Source organism: Benincasa hispida, chromosome 5 (genome assembly GCF_027475165.1).
Source record: "Benincasa hispida cultivar pf3 chromosome 5, pf3_genome.v1.1, whole genome shotgun sequence".
NCBI lineage: Eukaryota > Viridiplantae > Streptophyta > Magnoliopsida > Cucurbitales > Cucurbitaceae > Benincasa > Benincasa hispida.
Window position 1 is genome coordinate 61048625 of NC_143482.1, and position 22972 is coordinate 61071596.

General features: G+C 31.7%; 3 protein-coding genes across 3 annotated transcripts; 1 reads left to right on the forward strand and 2 right to left on the reverse strand.

The window, feature by feature from the left end:
* Window positions 1-233: 233 nt before the first annotated feature.
* Window positions 234-5575, reverse strand: LOC150036303 (uncharacterized). The gene is given in 9 exon segments (XM_090313631.1): window positions 234-506; window positions 609-800; window positions 941-1237; window positions 1337-2102; window positions 2199-2363; window positions 3263-3404; window positions 3407-4612; window positions 4711-5093; window positions 5355-5575. Coding segments are annotated over 9 exon segments (3645 nt in total).
* Window positions 5576-8609: 3034 nt separating this feature from the next.
* On the forward strand, window positions 8610-11196 carry LOC120077405 (chloroplast protein FOR GROWTH AND FERTILITY 2-like). Its single transcript, XM_090313744.1, has 2 exons — window positions 8610-9028; window positions 10076-11196. Exons 1-2 carry the CDS (start codon window positions 8735-8737, stop codon window positions 10919-10921), a joined length of 1140 nt encoding a protein of 379 aa, XP_090169870.1. The 5' UTR covers window positions 8610-8734; the 3' UTR covers window positions 10922-11196.
* An 8071-nt stretch (window positions 11197-19267) lies between these two features.
* LOC120078137 (putative BOI-related E3 ubiquitin-protein ligase 3) lies at window positions 19268-20745 on the reverse strand. Its single transcript, XM_039032357.2, has 2 exons — window positions 20154-20745; window positions 19268-20053 (listed from the first exon to the last, which is right to left on the reverse strand). Exons 1-2 carry the CDS (start codon window positions 20448-20450, stop codon window positions 19505-19507), a joined length of 846 nt encoding a protein of 281 aa, XP_038888285.1. The 5' UTR covers window positions 20451-20745; the 3' UTR covers window positions 19268-19504.
* Window positions 20746-22972: the final 2227 nt, after the last annotated feature.

Consider the following 22972-nt stretch of genomic DNA (forward strand, 5'->3'; position numbering starts at 1 on the left):
AGAGGCATTTTTGTTGAAATTGAATCGAAAGAAGAAGACACAAGGAGTTTACGTGGAAAACCCTAATTCAGGGAAGAAAAACCACGATAGAAAAGGACTTATTATTTAATGTCATACATACAATAGACCCAATCTCAGATATAAATAGAATTAGGTGAAACTCTAATTTAGCAAATATAGTAAATTACAAAAAAAACCCTTAGGGCTAATTCAACGTATTTCAACACTCCCCTTTAAGTTGGAGCGTAGATATCGGTGAGACCCAACTTGCTAATAAATTCTTCAAACGTCTGTCTCGATAACCCTTTCGTAAAAACATCTTCAACCTGTTGGACTGAAGGTACATAGGAAATACAGATAGCTCCGCGGTCTAACTTTTCCTTAATAAAGTGCCTGTCAATTTCCACATGTTTGGTTCTATCATGTTGCATAGGATTATTCGCAATACTGATGGCAGCCTTATTAACACACCCCGGACTACTTTTGTGAAGATCAGATAAAACTTTCTGCAACCAGATTTCTTCACACACTCCCAGATTCATAGCTCTATACTCTGCTTCAGCACTACTTCTGGCCACTACACCCTATTTTTTACTCCGCCAAGTTACCAAATTACCCCATACAAAGGTACAGTACCCTGAGGTTGACCTTCTATCAATCACAGATCTGGCCCAATCTGAGTCAGTGTATGCCTCGATGCTCCGTGTGTCATGCTTTCTGAACACCAAGCCCTTCCCAGAGGTGGACTTCAGGTATCTCAAAATTTGAGTCACAGCTTCTATGTGCTTCTCATATGGACTCTGCATGAATTAACTTACTACACTCACAGCATAAGAGATGTCGAGCCTAGTATGAGATAAGTAAATCAGTTTTCCTACCAAGCGTTGATACCTCTCCTTATTCACAGGAACTTCTTCATGCTTTTCAATTTGCTATTGACCTCAATAGAAGTGTCAATAGGTTTGCATCCAGTCATTCCTGTTTCCTTTAACAAGTCCAGAGTGTACTTCCGCTGAGATACAGATATTTCTACCTTTGATCTTGCCACTTCCATCCCGAGAAAATACCTCAAACTACCAAGATCCTTGATTTTAAATTCACCTGCCATCCTTTGTTTTAGCTTAGCAATTTTTGCCGTGTCATCTCCTGATAGGATGATGTCATCAACATACACTACCAACACAACAATCTTTCCTAAGGGTGATTTTTTGGTAAACAAGGTGTGATCAGAATGCCCCTGAACAAACCCTTGGGACTTAACAAACACAGTGAACCTGTCAAACCATGCCCTAGGGGACTATTTTAACCCATATACAGACTTCCTAAGTTTGCAAACATGATAACCAAACTTAGCTTCGAAACCTGGAGGTGGACTCATATAAACTTTCTCTTCTAACTCACCATTTAGGAAGGCGTTCTTTACATCTAGTTGATGTAGAGGCCAATCTTTATTTACGGTGACAGACAGAAGAACACGAATCGTGTTTAACTTAACTACTGGGAAAAAAGTTTCTGAATAATCAATCCCATATGTCTGAGTGAACCCCTTAGTAACTAACCTGGCTTTATATCTCTCGAGTGTTCCATCATACTTATATTTAACTGTGAACACCCATTTGCAACCAACTGTTTTGTGACCTCTAGGGAGAGCTACTAACTCCCAAGTCTTATTTGCCTCGAGAGCTTTCATTTCCTCCATTACTGCTGCTTTCCACTCGGGAACTTCCATGACTGCATGTACACTGGTAGGTATTGCTAGAGCATCCAACTGAGTAGTAAATGCCTTAAAATCAGGCGATAAGTTACTATAGGTCAGAAAACTATGCAAAAGGTATTTTGTACATGACCTGGTTCCCTTTCTCAGAGCAATTGTCATATCCAGAGTGGTATCATAGTTATCAGTTTTCGTCTGTCCCTCTTCAGTATCAGACTTTTGAGATAATTCTGCATCTTCTTGAGGATCTTTCAGCACCTCATTACCTCCTGAATTTTCAACCTTTTCTAAGCTCGTCTCATCATTTTCTATGTTCCCAGACTTCTCTTCAAGACTCTCCTCTGAAACAACGGGATATTGAACCTGAGCTGGTTTCGACGCTTGGACACTTTCCGATGGAACGCCAGAGGTTTCTTAAATTTCCTTTCTGAGATTTTTCTGATAGTATGTTATCTAGGGCACTTGTCTAGTAGGAAGAACCGACACGGGAACAACAGGAGCAGAGTCAGGTTCAAGACTAGGTAAACTAGGTTCAAGACTAAGTAGACTAGGTTCAGGAATATTAGGACTAGGCTCAAGATTGAGGCTAATAGGTACGGAGTACGTGGAACTGTTAGTCTCTTCATTCGTGGTCTCCCCTTGAAGATGACTAACGGGAAAAACAGTTTATCTTCAAGGAATGTGACATCCATAGTGACAAAATATTTTCTGGAGGATGGTTGAAAGCATTTATAGCCTCGCTAATGAAGGGGATACCCGACAAACACACATTTTTGAGCTCGTGGGGCAAACTTAGTCCGGTGTGGACTATGAGTATGAACAAAGGTTGTACACCCAAATACACGAAGAGGAATCTCAAGAATAAGACGGGTAGACTGATAGGACTCTTTGAAGTATTCAAGAGGAGTTTGAAACTTTAGAACTCGTGAAGGAATTCTATTAATTAGATGAGCTGCGGTAAGAACCACATCTCCCTACAGGTATGAAGGAAGAGACGCTGAAATTATCAAGGAACGAGCAACTTCAATAAGATGGCGATTTTTCCGTTCAGCCATCCCATTTTATTATGAAGTATATGCACACGAGTTTTGATGGATGATCCCCTTTGACACTAGGAATTCCTGGAAGGTGTGATTGACAAACTCACGACCATTGTCACTCTGAAGAATGGCAATCTTTGTGTTGAACTGTGTTAATATAATGCTATAGAACTATTTGAAGGTATATAAAACTTCAGAATTATCAGCAAGAAGATATACCCATGTAAGTCGAGTATGGTCATCGATGAAAGTTACAAACCACCGTTTACCAGACAGGGTAGAGATGCTTGAGGGACCCCAAACATCACTGTAGACCAGCTGAAAAGGCTGGGTAGGTTTATAGGGCTGAGAAACAAATGACACACTAGGTTGTTTAGCACGTATACAGACATCACAAGATAATGAAGAAACATTCACATTATGGAATAAATGAGGAAATAAATATCGCATATATTGAAAACTAAGATGTCCAAGACGAAAATGCCACAATAAATAATTTGTTTCAAACATAGTAAACGAAGATAAAAGACTAGTCCTAAACAAGCTTCTAGAGGAAGCATCTGCAAAAAGGTAATATAGGCCTCTGTCATGTCGGGCAGTGCCAATTGTCTTCCTCGAGCTCAAGTTCTGAAACAAAGAGTATCTGGTGAGAAGACAACTCTACAGTTCAAATCTTTTGTTATTTTTCTTATTGATAACAAGTTGTAAGAAATTTTGGGCACATGTAAGACATTTTGCAGAGTTAATCCCTGAAATGATGACAGTCTTCCTTTTCCAGCAACAGGAGCGAAGGACCCATCTGCAATTCGAATCCTCTCATTTCCAGCACTTGGATAGTATGAGAGAAACCGGTCGGATGAGCCAGTCAAGTGATCGGTTGCTCCTGAATCTAGAATCCATAATTCATTCCCCTTAGCAAGGAAACTAAAGGATTGAGGGTTACCTGATTGAGCAACTGTTCCGATTCCTACGGTACCTGAATCACCAGGATTAGTCACTGGAGGCTGTGTCTGAGGTTGTGCAGCCCCCTCAACTGATTCACCCACTAGAGCACGCCCAGATTTCGACTTGTCATTCGGAGGGCGACGTTTACCATTTGGAGGGCGACCATGCAATTTCCAGCACTGATCCTTCGTATGCCACTGTTTTTTACAATGCTCACAAACTAGGGGTGTTTTACTATTCTTCTTGTCACCATCAGCTCCAGCGGACTTCACCCCGAAGGCAGCTGACTCTACAGTGGTAACACTTGGCCCGTTCATTGCACTCGATCTATCTTCTTCCAATCTAACTTTTGAACATACCTCCATGAGAGACGGAATTGGTTTCTGCCCTAGTATTCTACTGCGAACTGTATCAAATTTGGGGTGTAGCCCGGCAAGAAAATCATACACACGCTCAACCTCTTCTATCTTGGAGTATTGAATTCCATCTTGTGGGCAGGTCTAGATGATCTCCCGACATAGATCCATTTCTTGCCATAACAATGACATCTTGCTGAAGTATGACGTTACATCCATGCTCCCTTGTTTGCATTCGTGAACCTGTTTACGTAGAGTATACAGGCGGGATGCTTTTTGACGCCTCGAATATAACCTTTGGACTGCATCCCAAATATCTCGGGCAGTGGCTGAATAGAGTAAGGGTTTCCCGATTTGTGGTTCCATGCTACTGATTAACATTGAGCGGAGCAAAGAATCCTCTGCCTTCCAGACACGCTCTTGAGGATCCCCAGGATTCGGTCGTGGTATCTCTCCAGTTAAATATCCAAACTTATGGCGTCCCTCAAGAACCATTTTAATTGTTTGGGACCAAGAGAAGTAATTTTGCTCATTCAACTTCTCTCCCGTGATCATTCCTGCAAAATTTCCTATTGTTCCAGATAAAAGATTAGAAGTTGGAAGAGTAGGAAACATTGATACCGGATTTTCTGAATACATCGGGAAGAATCATGACCATTCAATCTGGCTCCCAGGGCGACCATCTGTTGCTGAAGACTAACTAATTGTTGTTGGAGTTCCCCATGAGATTCAGATCTGGAATTTTTCTGTCTAAAAACCATGAGATTTTCTTCAATGGAATCACCCATTCGAAACTGGGGCTGAACTGGATATACATGAGGAAAAAGCTGTCCACCATGGTACTGTGAAGAAGCTGCTGCCGGAAGTCCACCAGCGGCAAAGTTCGGCAACCCGTGACCGGCGCTGCTCCCAGACGACTGTGATGGTGGGTAACGGACAGAAGGCTCGGCGATCGGTTGCGAGGTTGAAGAAATCGCGCCGATCTGACCCGACCCAGCAGCTGGAGCAAACCCATGACCATCTGGTGTACATCCAGTTCTGTACGATGCTGAGGTACTGATCGATTGTAGATCGATCACGTGCGCCGGCTAGGGAACGTGCGAGGCTGAGATGATTGTGTGCGAAGTCGAGGGTCCGATTGGTTGTAACCCGTTCGCGTGCGCCGGCTGGAGCGAAGTCGAGAGTCCGATCGGTTGTGACTTGTTCGCGTGTGCCAGCTGGAAAGCGTGACCTTCCACCACCACCTGCTGTTCGGCTGGAAAGGTTCAATCGATGGTGTTCGGTTGGAATGGCTGAGACTGGAAGCTAATCGGCGCGCCAACTGGAGCAATCCCACCACCTGCTGTTCGGCTCGCTAGCTGGATCTGTTCGGCTGAGCCACCTGGGATGATGGTTCGGAGATAGCGGTCAACCGCTGCTTGAATCACAGCCTCATTAGTCAGCGTACCTTCACCTATCAAGTTTGATGACTGAGTTTCTTCTACCGGGGCTAGGGTTTCATCACCTTGCTCTGATACCATATTGAAAATTGGAATAGAAAGAAGATAGACTAAGTGTTTATGTGTGGAAATCTCTAATTCAAGGAAGAAAAAACCACGACTAGAAAAGGGACATATTATTTATTGTCATACATACTATAGAACCACCTCAGATTTAAATAGAATTAGAGGGAAAACCTAATTTAGCAAATATAGTAAATTACAAAAAAATCCTTTAGGCTAATTTCAACCGTATTTCAACAATTTTCGTAATTTCTGCTCCTTTGAAGCCCTGATGTTCAAATCACCTCCCCAAAATTGCTTCAACTTATTCGCTCCAAATCGCAATTTTATCTCATGGTTATTTTGTGCCTACAAAAATCGAAAAATAAACACATAAAATCCAAAAAACCCATAAAATCAAAGAGCTAGCTCAATGGGTTACCCCGTTACTCTCAACTGTTCTGAAAATCTAGCTCCTTGATTTTGTGGGTTTTTTAACCCAATCTGAAATCTAGGGCAAGGTTTTGGTGTTCATATTGAGGATTTCTTCATTTTGAGGTAAGTTTTTAGTCATTCATTGTTCATTTGTTTTTTTTTTTCTTCTTTTTATTATATTTGTTGAATGGGCAGCATAATGGTATGAAATTTCTTAATTTGCATGATTTTCTGCTTATTATGACGGCAAACTTTTTATTGAAGATTTTTTTTTTTAGTTTAGGCATATTTTTTAAGAGTTAAGTTTTAGTCTTATTTTGAGCGACTATTTATATTTTTGAAAATTAAGACTCTATCATTCACATTTCTTATGTCTTACCATGTTTATATATTTCTTAAAATAAGGGGTTGAATTACTTAACCAAATTCAAAAAAAAAAAAAAAAAAAAAAACTTTTTGAAAGCTACTTTTTTTTAGTTCTCAAAATTTTGTTTGGTTTTTTAAACTATTGATAAAAAGTGGATAACAAATGAAGAAATATGGATGTGTAAATAGTACCTATAAGCTTAATTTTTAAAAACAAAAACAAAATATAAAAACAGAAAACAAAATGATTATCAAATGAGATTTTAATGCTTGAATAATCAAATTTAAATTTGTGCACACTTTTATTATCTAAATTAATTAGTTTACATTCACTTACTAGTTGCTCTTTTGTTAAAATTAGTGGGTAATTTTTTCAAAATGGAACCTATAATAGAAATTGTGAAACTTATCTATATTAGGGTTCAATTTGGTTGTACCGAAAAAGAAAAAGAAAAGTTGAATTGAATTGATTCGAATGGAAAGTTTATTTTGAAAGTGGATAAATATTCTCGCTTTAAAGTATACTCACTTTAGTTGTAGAAAAAAAAAGACATTTTTTACTTGAGTTTTTAACCATAGTAGTTACATTTGAAGTCAATGTTTCGTTTGGTAATTATTTCGTTTTTTGTTTTTTGTTTTTTGTTTTTTAAAATTGAACCTACAAACACCTCTTTTATCTCTAAATTTCTTGTTTTTTTTATCTAATTGTTACCATATTTTAAAAAACCAAACAAAATTTTGAAAACCATAAAAAATAATTTTTAAAAACTTATTATTGTTTTTGTAATTTAATTAAGAATTCAACTCTTTTATTAAAAAAAGATGCAAACCGTTGTTAGAAAATGTGAGTAAATTGATTTGATATTCAAAAACCAAAAACTAAAAACGAAATGGTTACCCAGTAGAGTTTAAAATTTAAAATTTTACTATTTTAGTTATAATTTTGGAGAATTGGTTAGTTTTTTTAATTAATATTTAAAAAAATGCTACTTGAGATTTTAAATATTAAAAGATATTTCACTCTCTCTCTCTTTCCTCCCTCCTCATTCTCACCTTTTCTTTAATTATTATTTCTAATTTAATATCACTAATAAAAATAATTAGTAAGAGACCTTTACAATCTGTTCTCGAACATTCCAAAAAAAAAAAGTTGAAAAGTTACATTTTTTAAAACATAGAGGTCAAATGTAATTATTATTTAAAGGTAATTTTGCCTCAATTTTATTGGTTTATTCGTTTTGTATTAGTTGTTTAAAAATTAAGCTTACAAATACACTTTTCATCATCTTTTTTAATCTATTTGTTACCCATATTTTTAAATACTAAACCAAAATTTGAAAACTAAAGAAATAATCTTTAAAAAAAAAATAGTTTTCAGAGGTAGGAAAATGTACCAAAATATTTACAAATAATAGCAAAATATCACAGTTTATCTGTGATAGACTACTATTTGTACCTATCATGACACAGATAAACACAGATAGTAGTCTATCGCTATCTATTGCGATCTATCACAGATAGACTGTGATATTTTGCTATTATTTGTAAATATTTTTAGCAGTTTTGTCATTTAAAATATTTTTTTAAAAAAAATTCTTGTTATTGTTTTTACAATTTCACTAAGAATTCAACTTTTTTACTAAATAATGCAAACCATTGTAAAAACATATCAGTAAATAGACTTAATTTTCAAAAACTAAAAACAAAAATCGAAATGGTTTTCAAATTCCTAATTTTATTTTATTTTTTTAAGTTAAAACTATTTAAAAGATTTTTATTAGTATTTTTAATTAATGTTTAAAAAATTTTACTTGAGATTTTAAATATTAAAAATATATTTTTTAATCTCTCCTCCACCCTCATTATTATTTCTAGTTTAAAATATCATAGTGATATTTGAAATAATAAAGATAATTATCGAAAGACCTTTAGAATGTATTATTAAATATTCAAAAATTTAAAAGTTGCATTTTGAAAATATAGAGATGAAATGTTATAATTATTTAAAGAGAATTTTACCTTAACTTTGTTAGTTTAACCAAAACCAACATAACTCAATTGTGATTATTTAAATCTCTCACATTAAAAAAAAAAAAAAAAAAAAAAAAAAAGGTTTTATTAGTTTAACTTCATAATTATCTCTCTCATAAAATATTTTAATTTTTTTAATTAAGTATGGTAATAGTTAGCCCACGTTAATCTCATTGGACCAGAGAAAAATAATATTTAAAAAAGAAATTAAAAAATTGGGTTATTTCAATTTTCAATCCCAACTGTCTAACTTGGACTCTATCTTCCAAGTTCCAACTCCACCAACCAGCCTCCTCTTGGGGTCACCTTCGACCCTTCTTCTTCCTCCGTCGCCGCCGCCGGCCGAGTCGACGGCGAACAGACTCCATGGAAAGGCTTCTCTCTTCTCCTTCTCCGACCTCCCTCAAGATTAACCCCAATCCATCTCTTATTCTTCCTCGGTTTGGTCGCATTGACTCCGTGAAGCTCAATTTCCCCCTCCCGACGCGCCATCGATTCAAGCCGCTCGGTTTAATGTCCACTAAGAATGAGAAGCCTTATATATCTTCGATTCGTTGTCTTTCTTCGTCGAATTCATCGTCTGATTCGATTTGCCAGTCCGATTCTCAAGCCGGCTCGCCTAATCCTGATCTTGTGAAACATTTCGCCGGAAAGGAGAAGGTATTTGATTGAAATTCCCTTTTCTGTTCTTTTTCTGGTGTTCAATTCTATAATTGGATTGCGGTGGGATTTGATATACCGTATTGTTTTGGTTTTTAGGTCAAGTTTGGAATACTGTGAATTGTTTGCGTTATAAATCATTGAATTTGACTTAGTTATCGAATTTCAGGTCATTTTTGTTGAATTTTATGGCTTGAATTTCACCTAATTATACGAGTCGTCTGACATATTTGCTGTGGTGCATCGCATAGTTAGTTAGATCTTATTGCAGGATTCCAGTTCATTGTTGGAATCGCTGAAAAGAATTACTGATTTTAAATTTCGTAATATTGAATCAGCAATGTTCATGAATTACAATTACCTGCAACGGCTTCATATATATGCTATAGCATTATACTTGTCCAAAATTTTGGATAATGTTTCAGTTGTCTTAACCGTCGAGCCAGATTCTTCATTGTGAATTAAATATTGAAACTGATCTTAATAAAGAACGACGGCTATGGCCAGAGAAATTTCTATTCCATTTCTCTTCCATTTTATTGTAGGCCGTACTCATGGAGATTAAATATTTATTTCTTTGTGGTCACAGACGCAGCAGTGATTACGATATATATAGATATATATATTGTCGCCTTTTATTTTTTTCTGACTCTTTGGACACCACGAAAATCCCAGCTCTGTTCACATGTTCATGCATTGCTGACATTTATGAAGCAATATAATGAACTTAGTGGATGATTTAGAATCTAAATTATTGACTGAAGAGAAACGTACACATTTCTAACTAGTTTATTCACGTTTTCCATTTGTGGTTTATCCATTTAAACCTAAAGTATATCTGTTATTAGTTTATGGATTAGCAGAATGAACAGCCATGGCTCTTGAGAAAACAAGTGTTGATATCATTTATAGCTATTAACTTGTCAAATATTATGAATAACAAAGACCCTTTTGGTTGTGATACTTGATATCCTTGCTTTAGTTGTAATTGTGTATTTTCTTCTTAGAAGTTAGCACTGATAAAATTTCCAACGTGGTTTAACTTAGGTCAAAAGGTCACTCTTTGTTCTGTCTGCTCTTGCTCTGATCCTGATTCAACCAGTCTTTGCACCAGCAGCTTTTGCATCCTTTCAAAATGCAGCAGCTAAAACTGGAGGTCCTGCAGCTGCTGCAGTTGGGCGACGACTGATCCAAAGTGAACTATTAAGCAGTGCTTGGACTGGCTTTTTTGCTGGTTGCTTACACACATTATCAGGACCAGATCATCTTGCTGCTCTTGCACCCCTTTCAATTGGCTGTAATCGCATGGAAAGTGCTGCAGTTGGTGCACTATGGGGTTGTGGCCATGATGCAGGTCAGGTCATTTTTGGTTTACTATTCCTACTGCTAAAAGATAAGCTTCACATTGAAATTCTCAGAACCTGGGGCACAATAATAGTAGGCGTGACCCTATTTGTTATAGGTATTATGGGTATTAGGGAAGCTTCAGAAGCTCGTACCCCATGTGTAGTAGCTCTAGAAAATGGTGAGTGTGATGTCGGCATCTATGAAACACTAGAAAAACCAATGGTTGTAGAGAAGAAAAAAAAGATAGGTTTTGCTACTTTTGCCACTGGAGTTGTCCATGGTCTGCAACCTGATGCACTTATGATAGTTTTGCCTGCCCTGGCCTTACCTTCCCGTGTAGCCGGCGCTGCATTTCTTCTTATGTTTTTAGTTGGAACAGTTATTTCAATGGGAAGCTATACTGCTTTTATAGGCTCGTTTAGCGAGGCATTGAAAGATAGAGTGCCTAGAATAACTGAAAAACTTACGTGGGCTGCTTCTTTTGTAGCCATTGCTCTTGGACTTGCCATTATCATTAGCCAGTTTCTTGGTTATAGCCTCTACTGATCTGATTCGTTTACCCAATACTCCATCACCCTTTTTCCCTTCTCAGTCCCTTTCAGTGTCAGATATAAAGTTAAGTATTGAGGAGTAGCCAAAATTTTCTCCCACGCAATTTGTCTATGAGATTATCTTTTTCCTGCTTTGGATCTTGTTTGTACTACGGATCTCAAATTGTATAAAATGTTTGTCATGAAATGATATTCTGTCTGTTCCCTCATTCAAGAATAGTTAAAGTTTGACATTGTTCTGTTCAAAATGGCTAAGATTTGATTGAAATCTGTGACATGTCTTTATTTTGACATTGTTTTGTGTAATGTCAAATGTTAGATTGACAAATTAGATCTATTTTCTGTATAGGTTCGTGTCATGGACAGGTGTATTTTGTATTGAAAAAGTAATAATAGTAATGTTTGCAAACTGCCATTCTTCTTCCCAAAGTCACATTGTTTATTTATTTATATCCAGTGAAAATTGCAAAGATAACCTTGGTGGTAGTAGTTGAACCCTTTGTTATAATTGAACCTTCAAACTTATAATAATTGTAGAAATTGTAATAATTGTATAAATTTTAGGATATGTTTAGAATACATTTTCAAGTGTTCAATTTAAAAAATAAATTATTTTAAAAGAAATTGGAGTGTTTGGCAACTGTTTAAAATATCTTTTCAAGTGTATTTTAATCAGTTTTTATCAAAAGTGTTTAAATAAAAATAAACTTTAAAAAAAAAAAATTCTCAAGTCAATCCAAACGTCCTTGGTTTGAGTGTTCAATTTTTATCATTTGAGATTCAATTGTAATACTTGTATAAGTTTGAAGGCTTAATTTTACCATTTTTAATAGGGATGTGCTCCGACCGGTTGACTATCAAGCAGTGCAAATCGACACCGAACCGACTATGGTCGGTTTAGTAAATGTTCAAACTGACCTCAACTATCGAGAAGTGCAAACCGGCCATCGGTCGGTTGATTTACCTTTTTTCTTAAAAAAAAAATGTCGGTTTGGATTTTTTTTTTCCAAAACACCACTGACCGAGCCTATCATCTTCTCCGACTAACCGTTTTGATTCGGTCGTTTAACTCGATTTTTCAATCTATCTATCATGTTCATCCTTGATGATTAGATTGAGGATGAAATTGCAAGTAGTGGTTTTTGTAATTGGTCTTTATTTGTTTTCTTATCTAGAAGTTTGAACAATGTATTTTGTGGTTTCATTCAGAAAAAAGAATATATGTATATATGTATTTGTTGATGTGATGTGATGCGACTTAGATTGACTAATGAAAGTAGTTTGGAATAGAGAAAGATTAATGGATGAACTGAACAATGTTCTTCCAATCTGATTTTTCAAACATTAATAAACAATTAATACTTTGTCCACTTTAATGGTGATAAATATGGAATGAACAGAGTCGCTACTTTGAATGATATCAAAATCGATTAAAATGAGGGAATCAGAATGGTATTTTCTCTCCTAAATTTCCTTTGGTTAAATCGCTAATTTAACTCTAATACATTTAATTATATCAATATTTTAACATATTTTGATAAATATAAATTGAATAGTAGTACTTCAAATTAAGCTGAATTTTACAGAAATAACCTTAAAATTTGTCATTTACTTAAAAAAAAATACTCATATTATTTCAAAAGTTGCAATATTAGTTCCAACCTTTTATATACATCTCAAAACTATATTTGAAATTAAAATACATATATATTAGGTCACCTTCATATTGTTTTTTACTATACTCATATTCATAATCATCTTGAAACCAATTTTTAATTATTCAAAATAAAATTTCGATTTATCTTTTTAAACCTAATATTCTATAATAAAGTTGATTTTAATTCATTAGAAGCATATCTCAAAGTGATATTGAAAATGGAAAAAAATATATATTTTTAACAATTTCAAAATCACTTTCAAACGTACTCATATATTCCTAAAATCTTCTCTTCTTTTGGATGTAAAATTATACCCAGAGATTCGTACTCCCTTTCAGGTAGACATTCATCAATCTACTTTTTAATCCTAGGAAGAACTTGTTCTTATCCAAATCAATAAATCTTTCTCTCAAACATATCATCCAAACCATCGATTACATTGTAGGATAACGAACATCGACCACATTTACATTCCACCTCTCATATGTATTGAAAAGCAAAAGGAATAAACAAAAGAAAGAGAAATTAAAAAACAAAACAAAAAAAGTGAAGTTGAAGGGCCCAAAAATACCCTTTTTTATTTTTTATTTTTTTTAAAAAAAAAAAAAAAAAAGGTTCTTTTATCCTAAACAAAATATTTAAAGGGCTATTTTTTGTCAATATTTCTAGAGGAATCCAAGATAGAGATAGGTCATAGGTGTAGGTATTGTAGGTCCACTCCATATTGGTATGAAGCAATTAGAACCTCAAACTTGAAATGTGGAAACAAAAGGAGAGGATGATGTAGTGACCATTGCCAATGCCTTCCAATATTTTCCTCTTTTTCTTCTTTGGTCAATGACTCTAAATGTCCTTGCACTCCACTTCATAAACTTTTCCAAAAAATAATCAGATGTATCTCGGATAAAATTCATCTTTGTGCATTCTATTAAATTATACAATCATAATTTATCATATGATATTTTTTCTTATTTCTTATTTGAAATATTTTAATTATTTTTTATGTGAGTGATGAGATAGAATGCATAAAGATGAGTGCATCTCAAGTATTACCCAACTTTTTCTATTTCGTTCCTACTTTTTAGTTATTTTGGTTGAGAATCCCACATTGGAAAAATCTAGAAATCTCACACTCATTATAAGATAAATAAGCTACGGCTCTCATTGTCAATTGATATTGAGATGAAACTCATATTATCTAATACTTTTTAGGTTAAAATAGAATTTTAACCATTTACTTTCAACAAATCTTAGATTTAGTCTTTATTATTAGTTTATTGTTAATTATCTATATATATATATATATAATATTAAATTTATTTTCACTCATCAGAGTAAGAGATAGGAGGTTGTATATTCAAGTCGTCTTCTATATATTTTAAGCTCACAAGTGAATGATATTAAAAAAAATCTTCTCCATAAGTGAGACGAAACTCTGAAGAATTTGAGTGTTAACTTTTTTTAGTCGATAACACATAGACACCTTAAACTATATATATACATACTATTTTATTTCTCCATCACCTATTATTATTATTTCTTTTTTCTTTTGTGAGTAGTATCGATTTTTTAATTTAGGTTTTAAATCTCTATTTTTAATTTTCTACTTTAAGCTAGATCTCATATTAGTGTATGTAAATGGTCATTCTAATCTTTGTATTTTTAGTTTTTGATCATTTTAGTTCAGGCAATTTTTATATTTGGTTGATATAATTTAGACTCCATTTAATAAATTTTTTTAAAAAAAAATAAGTTTTTTTTTTTTTTTAATTTCGTATCATGATTTGCATCTTTCTTAAGTAAAAAAATTGAGTTTTAAGTCAAATTTCAAAAACAAAAACAAGTTTTTTAAAACTAGTTTTCAAAACTTTGTTTGGTTTTAAAAACACTTTGAAAATATAGCCAATAGAACTTAAAAACTAATGGATAGAAGTGGGATTTGTAGGTTTAATTTTTTAAAATAAAAAATCAAAATCGAATGGTAACAAAACGAGGTCTTAATAACCGAACTTTTTATTTATGTTTGCAAAAATCTTGGAAGCTAAGACCCTCTTTGATAACCATTTGATTTTTTTTTTTTAATTAAGTCTATAGACACTATTTTCACCTTCAAATTTCTTCATTTGTTATCTACATTTTGTCAATAGTTTAAAAAACTCAACCAAATTTTGAAAATTAAAAAAAATAAAAATAAAAATAACTTTTAAAAACTTATTTTTTTTTAATTTAGCTAAGAATTTAACTATTGTACTTTAAAAAAGATGCAAATCATGGTAAGAAATGTAGTGGAAATAGGCTTAATTTTTAAAAATAAAAAACTAAAAATGAAATGGTTACCAAATGAAGTCTAAATTAGTTAGAGTTCTGCCGAAGTTTTTGTTACAAAATGAGATAAAAAAAATAAAATAATCGAATTAAAATAATCACTTCTTACAATTTGGACCAAAATTACTGTTTTGAACCTAAAAAAAGAAAAATAAAATAAAATAGATAAAAGTTGAGGGTATATAAACAAAATATAGATTTTGAGATTCCATATGCCAAGAGCAACATATAATTTAAACTTTTAAATTTATTTTCTTCCTTTTAAAAGTTTTATGGTTATTGTTATGGATCATTTCTTTTATAAGTATTGTTATGGATCATTTAATTAAAGTTTATCAAATTTCGTTATTTTTATACTCATACCTTTGTTATGTTGAGCTTCACAAGGAATAACAAAAATTTAATGCATATTATCTTCTTTTTTTTTAATAATTTGTGAAGTAAAGGAATCGAATCTCTGACTTCAAGATTAATAGTATATTATCTCGTTAAGTGTTTAATCAAAACATATTAAAAAAAAAGCAAGAAAGTAAGTAGGTTTATTTGTCTTTACTAGATTGCATATTTTGGAGAGACAATTCCTACCATTAACCCTAGCTTTTATTTTCCTATTTCAAGAAAAATAGTCTTAAAACCTAATCAATTTGGTTAGGGAAAAGAATAATCGTGGATATATAAATAAGAACAATTATATCAATGGATACGAGATTTTTTAGGGTGTTTAAAGAAATATCATGAAGATTTATACCCAAAACAGACAATATTATAGATATATAGAGATCCGTTGGATTATTTCAATCTATATTAGACTAAATTCATGTTATTCAACTTATTTGATATGTCTTAGTCATATCATCATCTTATTAAAATAAAATGACATTGTAAAATTAATTTATCACATTTACATTTTTTTTTTCCTCTCACATTTGTAACGTAATATTATTTTCCAACCAAACTTAAACATAAGAAATTAAAGGTTCAAATTTCGTACTCTAGTTAAACTAATCTTTCTTTTAAAGAAAAGCTCAATTTATGTGTTTGATTAAGAAGTTTGAGATATAAATCCTTTCACCATCATATGATGTTAAAAAAAAATTATCGAGATTAAAAGTGTGAATCTTGAAACTTAGAAATTAAAATTAAACAATAATCAAATATCGAGAGTAAAAGGTAATTTAGAAATCTAAGAATTAAATTGAAATCAAACTCAAAATTTTGAACACTAAAAATGTAAATTAAAATTCGATCCAAATATTTCCTCCTAAAATATATACCATCAAAGTTTTTAGTGAAAACATGCAAATGCAATACTTTTGACCTTTTGCAAAAAAAATAAATAAATAAATAAATAAAAAGTGAAAAAGGAAAATTAGAAATTAGTCTCCCACGATTCTGGGAGAGTGAAACGGACAATGCATCACGGAACTTTTTATGTGAATTGAAAATAGAAATGAGAACCACATCATACGATGAACCAGTCAGATTTCGCCACGTGTCTATCAAAAGGGGAGTAAGATAGGTGCGAACCACCAGATTTCTAGGACAACTATTTTTTAAAAAAAGAAAAAGAAAAAAAGAAAATTTTGATTTTAATTCATAAATATATAAATATATAACTGAAGAATGAAGATTCATAAAACTAAGACATAGTTTGGTTAAATGGTGAAATAATTAAATAAAAATTGAAAGGGGTTTCATGTTTGAATGGTGATCCAACTGACCAAATATGGGCATGTGTTTGGTGGTTCATTATTAATTTCTTCACAGTTCAATAAACATACTCCATAATCTTGGACTTTTTTTTTAATATAGTTTTTTTGGATTAATTGATTCAAATAAATAATGTAAATAAGTAGTCAAATTTCTTTATTTTACTTTTATTTTATTAGTTTAACAATATGTGGTGGTGAAACTTTAACAAAATTTATATATATATATATATATATGATTATTGTAATATTAAATATTTGCCCCATTAAAAAAATCTCTATATTATAGAACTTTCAAAAATTTTCATGCTCCCTCAATTTATTCATGTTAACATGCTTTGAGAAATAGGATGAGACTCATTGACATTAATGTGAGATTTTTTTTTTTTAATTTATGGAGGCAAATTTATCATGTAAACAAAGGAAATATGATATTTTTGTGTAATATTAAAAAATTTCCAGTTTGATAATCATTTAGGCTCATTTGTAAACTATTTGGTTTTTTGTTTTTGTTTTTAAAAATTAAGTCTATTCCATCCAAATTTCTTACAATAATCTTCATCTTTCTTAAGTATAATGATTGAATTCTTAGCAAAATTTCAAAAACAAAAATAACTTTCTCAATGATACTTTTTTTAATTCTCAAAATTGAGTTTGGTTTTTTAAACCATTGGTGAAAAGTAAGTAACAAATGAAGAAATTTAGAGGTAGAAGTATTGTCCATAGACTTAATTTTAAAAAACAAAATAGTTATTAAACGAGACCTCAGTTTTTGAAAATTACCACAAGATTTTCAATTTTCTTTATTAAACACTACCATTCTTAACTAAATTCTAAATAATAATAATAATAATAATAATAATAACAACTTTTTAGTTTGCAAAACTTACCATGGTTTATAAAAACACTCTAAAAAAGTGATAATAATAACAAAAAAAAAATTAATAAGTAGAGTAGTTTTTATAAGTTAACCTTCCAAAATTAAAATAAAAAATAAAAAATTAAGTAATTATCAAATGAATGCTTAAATACTTACCCTTGGTAAAAAGGACAGGTAAATAAGGTACTAAAAAGGGAAAATAATGCAAGGATGTGGTTGAAAATGGGGAAAAAAAATAGAGAACCCTATATGCTAGGAAATTGAAATAACATGATAGATATGTCATTGAAAACTAGAGAACAATTTATAGTCTTGAATTTTTTATATCTCAATTTTGTTTTCTCTACTTTGTAATGGTATTTATTATTCACACGTTATACTTTCTAATTTTGATTTCTCTCATTTGAAATGGGTTGAATATCATATTCTAAAATAAAATGAGACCAAAGTAAAGAGATCTATACAGTAATTTTAAGTTTGTTTGTAATGCCCCAAGCCTAATGAGGTCACCCAACATAAGATTAGGTCAAGTTAAACACGCTTGACTTTCGAGTACTTATGATTGAGCCACAAAAAAGAAAGATGCAATTTATTGGTATAGATAGTGATGTTTAGTTATTTCAATCATTTCTTAACTATAGTTTCATATCCTGAGGATCCCTCTCATTTAAATGTGTTCATGGTTAACTCATGTCCCCTTCCTAAACTCAAGGCATTACATGCCCACCAGCTTTCATTTGTTTCGTCCCCAACCACGTCTTATTGGAAGAGGTTTCCCTTGATTCGTCTCTTAAACTCGGTGCATTGCATATTTTCATATGAATTGTATTCCATATATGTTTTTTTTTTTTTTTTTTTTTTTTTTTGTAGATTCAAAAATTGGATCTCAATTTAAACAATTGCTTAAAATATATTTACAAACATAAAATTAGGTATAGTTACCAATTTTATAGAAATGTATTATAAAAATTATTCTATAATTATTATTTTACCATATCATATTTTAATTAATAATATATCATATAATACAATGTTGTTAGAGTAAGATAAAATACATATTCTAATTTAACAAAATTAATTGAATTTAAAACATACGCTACTATTATGTTTATTGGAATATTTATATTTTTAAGAATATAATTATCCATTTTAAAATTATCAATTTAAATTTTTTTTTAAAAAAAACAACAATTTGTACAACAAACAACTCAAATTTATTTAGATGGGTGAATCAGATGTTTTATGCGAATCGTATAAAGATTTGAAACTAAAAATAAAAGTAGAAAAGGGTGGACTAAAAATGCATTTTTAAGACCAACCATTAACCATTGAAAAAATAATAATAATAAAGAATCAAAATCAAAGAAAAAAAATAAAAACAAAATTTGACAACAAATTTTTCTAGAGCAAAAAAAGAAAAATATATTCAAACGTCCAACAAATCTAAATTGGTCAAATCAATTTGATCGATTGATTGATTAAAATAATAATAATAATAATTTTGACATGAATTTTTAAATTGAAGGAAAACAAATGGAGCCAAACAGAGCACTGAAACAATCTGACAATCTTTTTCTTTCAAATTTGCAATTTGATCTCTGACAATGAAAGCCCAAAACGGGTCACTTAAAACTGCCATTACATAATCAAATCAATCCTACAAAACCCAAATATATATATATATAAATTGTTAATAAAAAAACCCAATTTTTTTTTAAAAAAAAATTAAAAATAAAATCAAAGGATTTGGAAAAGAAAAAGATGCTCTGTCCTGTAATAATCTGTCCACTTCATTTTGGTAGTTTTAAAGTACAATTTTCCAATCCAAAATCAGAAGAAACAGTAAAAAAGAAAAAAAATAAATAAAAATGAAACAAACGTTCAAGAACAGTGGCTTCTTCTATTGACATTTTTTTTTTTTTCATTTTTTCTGTTCATCATCATCATTTTCTTTTTGATTTTCTCTCATTTTCCCGGAAAAGAAAATTCTGGGTTTAGTTTTCCCCTTAGAAAATCAAAGCTTCAATGCTTGCTTTCTTCCCCGTTTTGCAAACTGGACAAGAATCAAGAACAGTTTCGCAATCTTTACAACAACAAAGATGTCGACAAGGCAAGAAAATCACTGTCGAATTCCTTAAATTGCAGCTTCTACAAATCATCTTGTTCTTCATTTTCCCCTGTTCTGAAACAGAGCAACACTCTGCTGCTCCTCTGTTTCTCGCCGGAATCTGTTCGGCGGCGGCGGCGGCGGAGTTCATGTCACAGCAGGATTCTGCATCGTCGTAGGAATTGGAAACTTTTTCTCTCATTTGATCCAATGTGTTGTTGAGAGACATAGCCATGGCTTCGTTTTCTTGAGCAATTCTTTGCCAGAGTTGATTCTCTGTTTCTAATTTTCTCAGGAAAATTTCGAGTTCCATTGTTTTCTTCGTAGCTTTGGCTATTTCTTCTTCTTTTTGTCTTAACATAATCGCTGTTTTCAATTCGATTTTCTTCATTAATGCTGCTATTTGTTGCTTCCCTTGCTCTCTCAACGCCATTCTCAAACTCTCATTCTATACGAAAAAAAAAGATGCAAAACGTTTAAGTTTTCAATCACAAAAAACAGAGTATTCTTAATAACAATGAATTTCGTGGAATGGATTTGATCCGAACCTGTAATCTAATATAATGGTCGATCTCTTGTCTCTGTTTCTCAACATGGGCACTCACACATTGAGAAAACCCCGCCGCTCCGGCCGCTGCGGCGGCCCTCCGGTGAGGATTCTTCGAGAAGTTAACAACAGAGCCACCGTCGCCAGCGTTGTTGCCTCCGCCAGAGGTAGAGAAAAACTCAGTTGAGGAAATGAGCGGCGGTTTCTGGAAGCAAAACTGAGCGACGGAATCCGGTGGTGGGTTGCCGGCGAAGGGAAAGCCAAGGTTTTCAGGGTAGAACTGAGCGTGAACCGCCATGAAGTCCGGCGACGGAGAAGAAAGTGAATCAAACCCTTTTGAGAAAAATGGAAAATAAAAGTGGGTTTGGATTAAAAGGAAGAACTTGATTGAGATTCACAAGAAAAGAAGGAAGAGAGGGGTGTGAAAAATGGGAGCTTTGATAGAAATGAAGGAATATATTTATATATGCATTGGAAAAAGATGTGATTTTGAATGAATTTTTATTGCATAGATAAATAGGTGGTGAAAAAAAAAGAAAAAAGAAAAAAGAAAATCTTTTTTTGGGAAGCAAAGTAAATGGAAGAGGTTGACAAGGAAACAGAGAAAGCGAAAAGAGATTTAATAGGGGAGTTGGGAAAAGGGAACAGCCTAGGATACTATTTTATTTTTATTTTTAAATTTTCTCTCTCTAACTTTTCTTCTTCAAACTAAAAAAACAATTATTCAAAATCCAACCCTCATGTATTAAAATTAGATTCTCAAACTTACTTGAGGATAGAAAGTATAAGATTGTATAATCAAATTTATATAATCGTTACAATTTCTAAGTTTAATGGTCCAATTTAAATGGTTAAGAGCTTACTTTTTACGAGTTTAATGGTATAAGTGCAACTTCTATTATAGTATAGGGATGTTTTTGTAATTTAACAGAGAAAGAAGAGGGATTAAAGGAAAGGGAAGAAGGTGGATAGATGCAGATTTGGTGACTAAACTATAGGGGTCAGAGATTTCAGAGTCACCATTTTGGTTAGACTTTGGAGAGAGAAAGCTTAAAAGAAGAGAGAAAATGGAGGATAGAGAGAGAAAGATGGGACTGAGTCAGTATTGAATTTGGTGATTGATGATGATGATGAATATAATTAAGGGGAGGGGAGAATCTCTAGATTTGTTTGTTTTTTCTTTTTTTTATGGAATGATTTTTTTTTTAAATTAAAAAAAAAAAAAATACTCTCTTTCAAAATTAGACTCTTCCTAATTTCTCTCTCTTTATTTTGTCCATTTCTTCTCTTCATAGTCCATTCAATCCAACCTTTTTTATGGGTTAAGTTGTTTTATTGTGTAATCCCCTTGATGGCTTCTTTATTGTTTCTTGTGTCATTCTGACCTTTTTAAATTTTGGTCAAATTGCAAGTTGAATCTTTGAACTTCTTTTAAAAAAAATCGTTTAATAACTCTTTTAACTAATTAGACATTTTAAAATAAGATACAACCATGAACGTTATGGATTTTAGTTGTAAATAAAATTTAATTATCGACCTAATAAATAAATAAAAAAAATTAAAAAGTTTCAAATATATTGGTGACTTATTAGTAAATGACCACAATTAAAATAAAAGTGTACTTTATTTTTTACTAATTGTGTTTATTAGGATAATTCAATTGTGTTAATGTTTAGGGTTAAGTACAAAAAAAGGGCAATAAGGTATTTTTGTTAAGTGTGCAAGAAAGTTTATGAACGCCCCTTATTTATTTATTTTGAGTTTAACCAAATTGGAAAGACCAATTTTAAAATTATTGAAATGAAATTAGAAGTATACTAAAATTGAATAGGTAAAATATGTTTTTTAAGGACATTTTTCATAGATACAAAAAATGTCAAACTAATAGAGTCCGATAGATTTCTATTAATTTTTATCACTGATAGATTTCTATCGGTCTCTATCAAAGAAGATTAAATTTTTACTATTTTGTGTAAATAATTTTAATATTTTTTTATTTTTTGAAAATCTCCTTTTAAATGGTTTAATTTTGAATATTTAATATTGTTTGTTGGGAGCCATGGGGGACAACAGCAATTATATTAATAACGTGTTGAATCTTGACTTGATGTAAATTAGACGATCATGTGGAGAAATAATTTGATATTCAAATCATAGTGTGACAAATTCCACGATCATAAGCACTTATTTTTTAAATTACACATAATTGTTGATTAAACAGATTAAAATAAATTGTTTTTTTCAATTGAAACATGGATATGATTATTCAAATATGTTTTTCTTTCCTTACCATAAAAAAATCAATAATTTTTTATTTGAGGTTTGGTATTTAAAAATTAAGTTGATAAAGATTAGTGGCACCTAGTGATGTATTTTGTTTTGTTGCCTAAAATTTAGGAGTATTTTGAAAATTAAGTGTTTTGAATTTTTTTTTTAATAAAAAAATGATTTTTAAAAGTAGTTTTCGTTATAAGAATTTAGCTAATAATTTAATTTATTTATTTAGAAATATAAAAATCGTGATTAAGAAACCGTGAGAAAATGAGTAACATATATAATCATAAGTCAAATGGATTATAAAGGGTCTTAATTATATTCTATTTTTTATTACTTTGCATTTTTTTTATATATATATATATATAATTTAAGTTAAATTTTAATAAGGCAAGCTCAAGGGATAGATTTTTCTTTTGGATTTAATTTTTAATGCTATCGAATTAAATTTTAAACCTAAAAGTAGTACATAAACAACTTTTGGAAATCAAAATTTGAAAATTGTTTCTTCATATACCCACAAACCACGTAAAAATTACTACACGA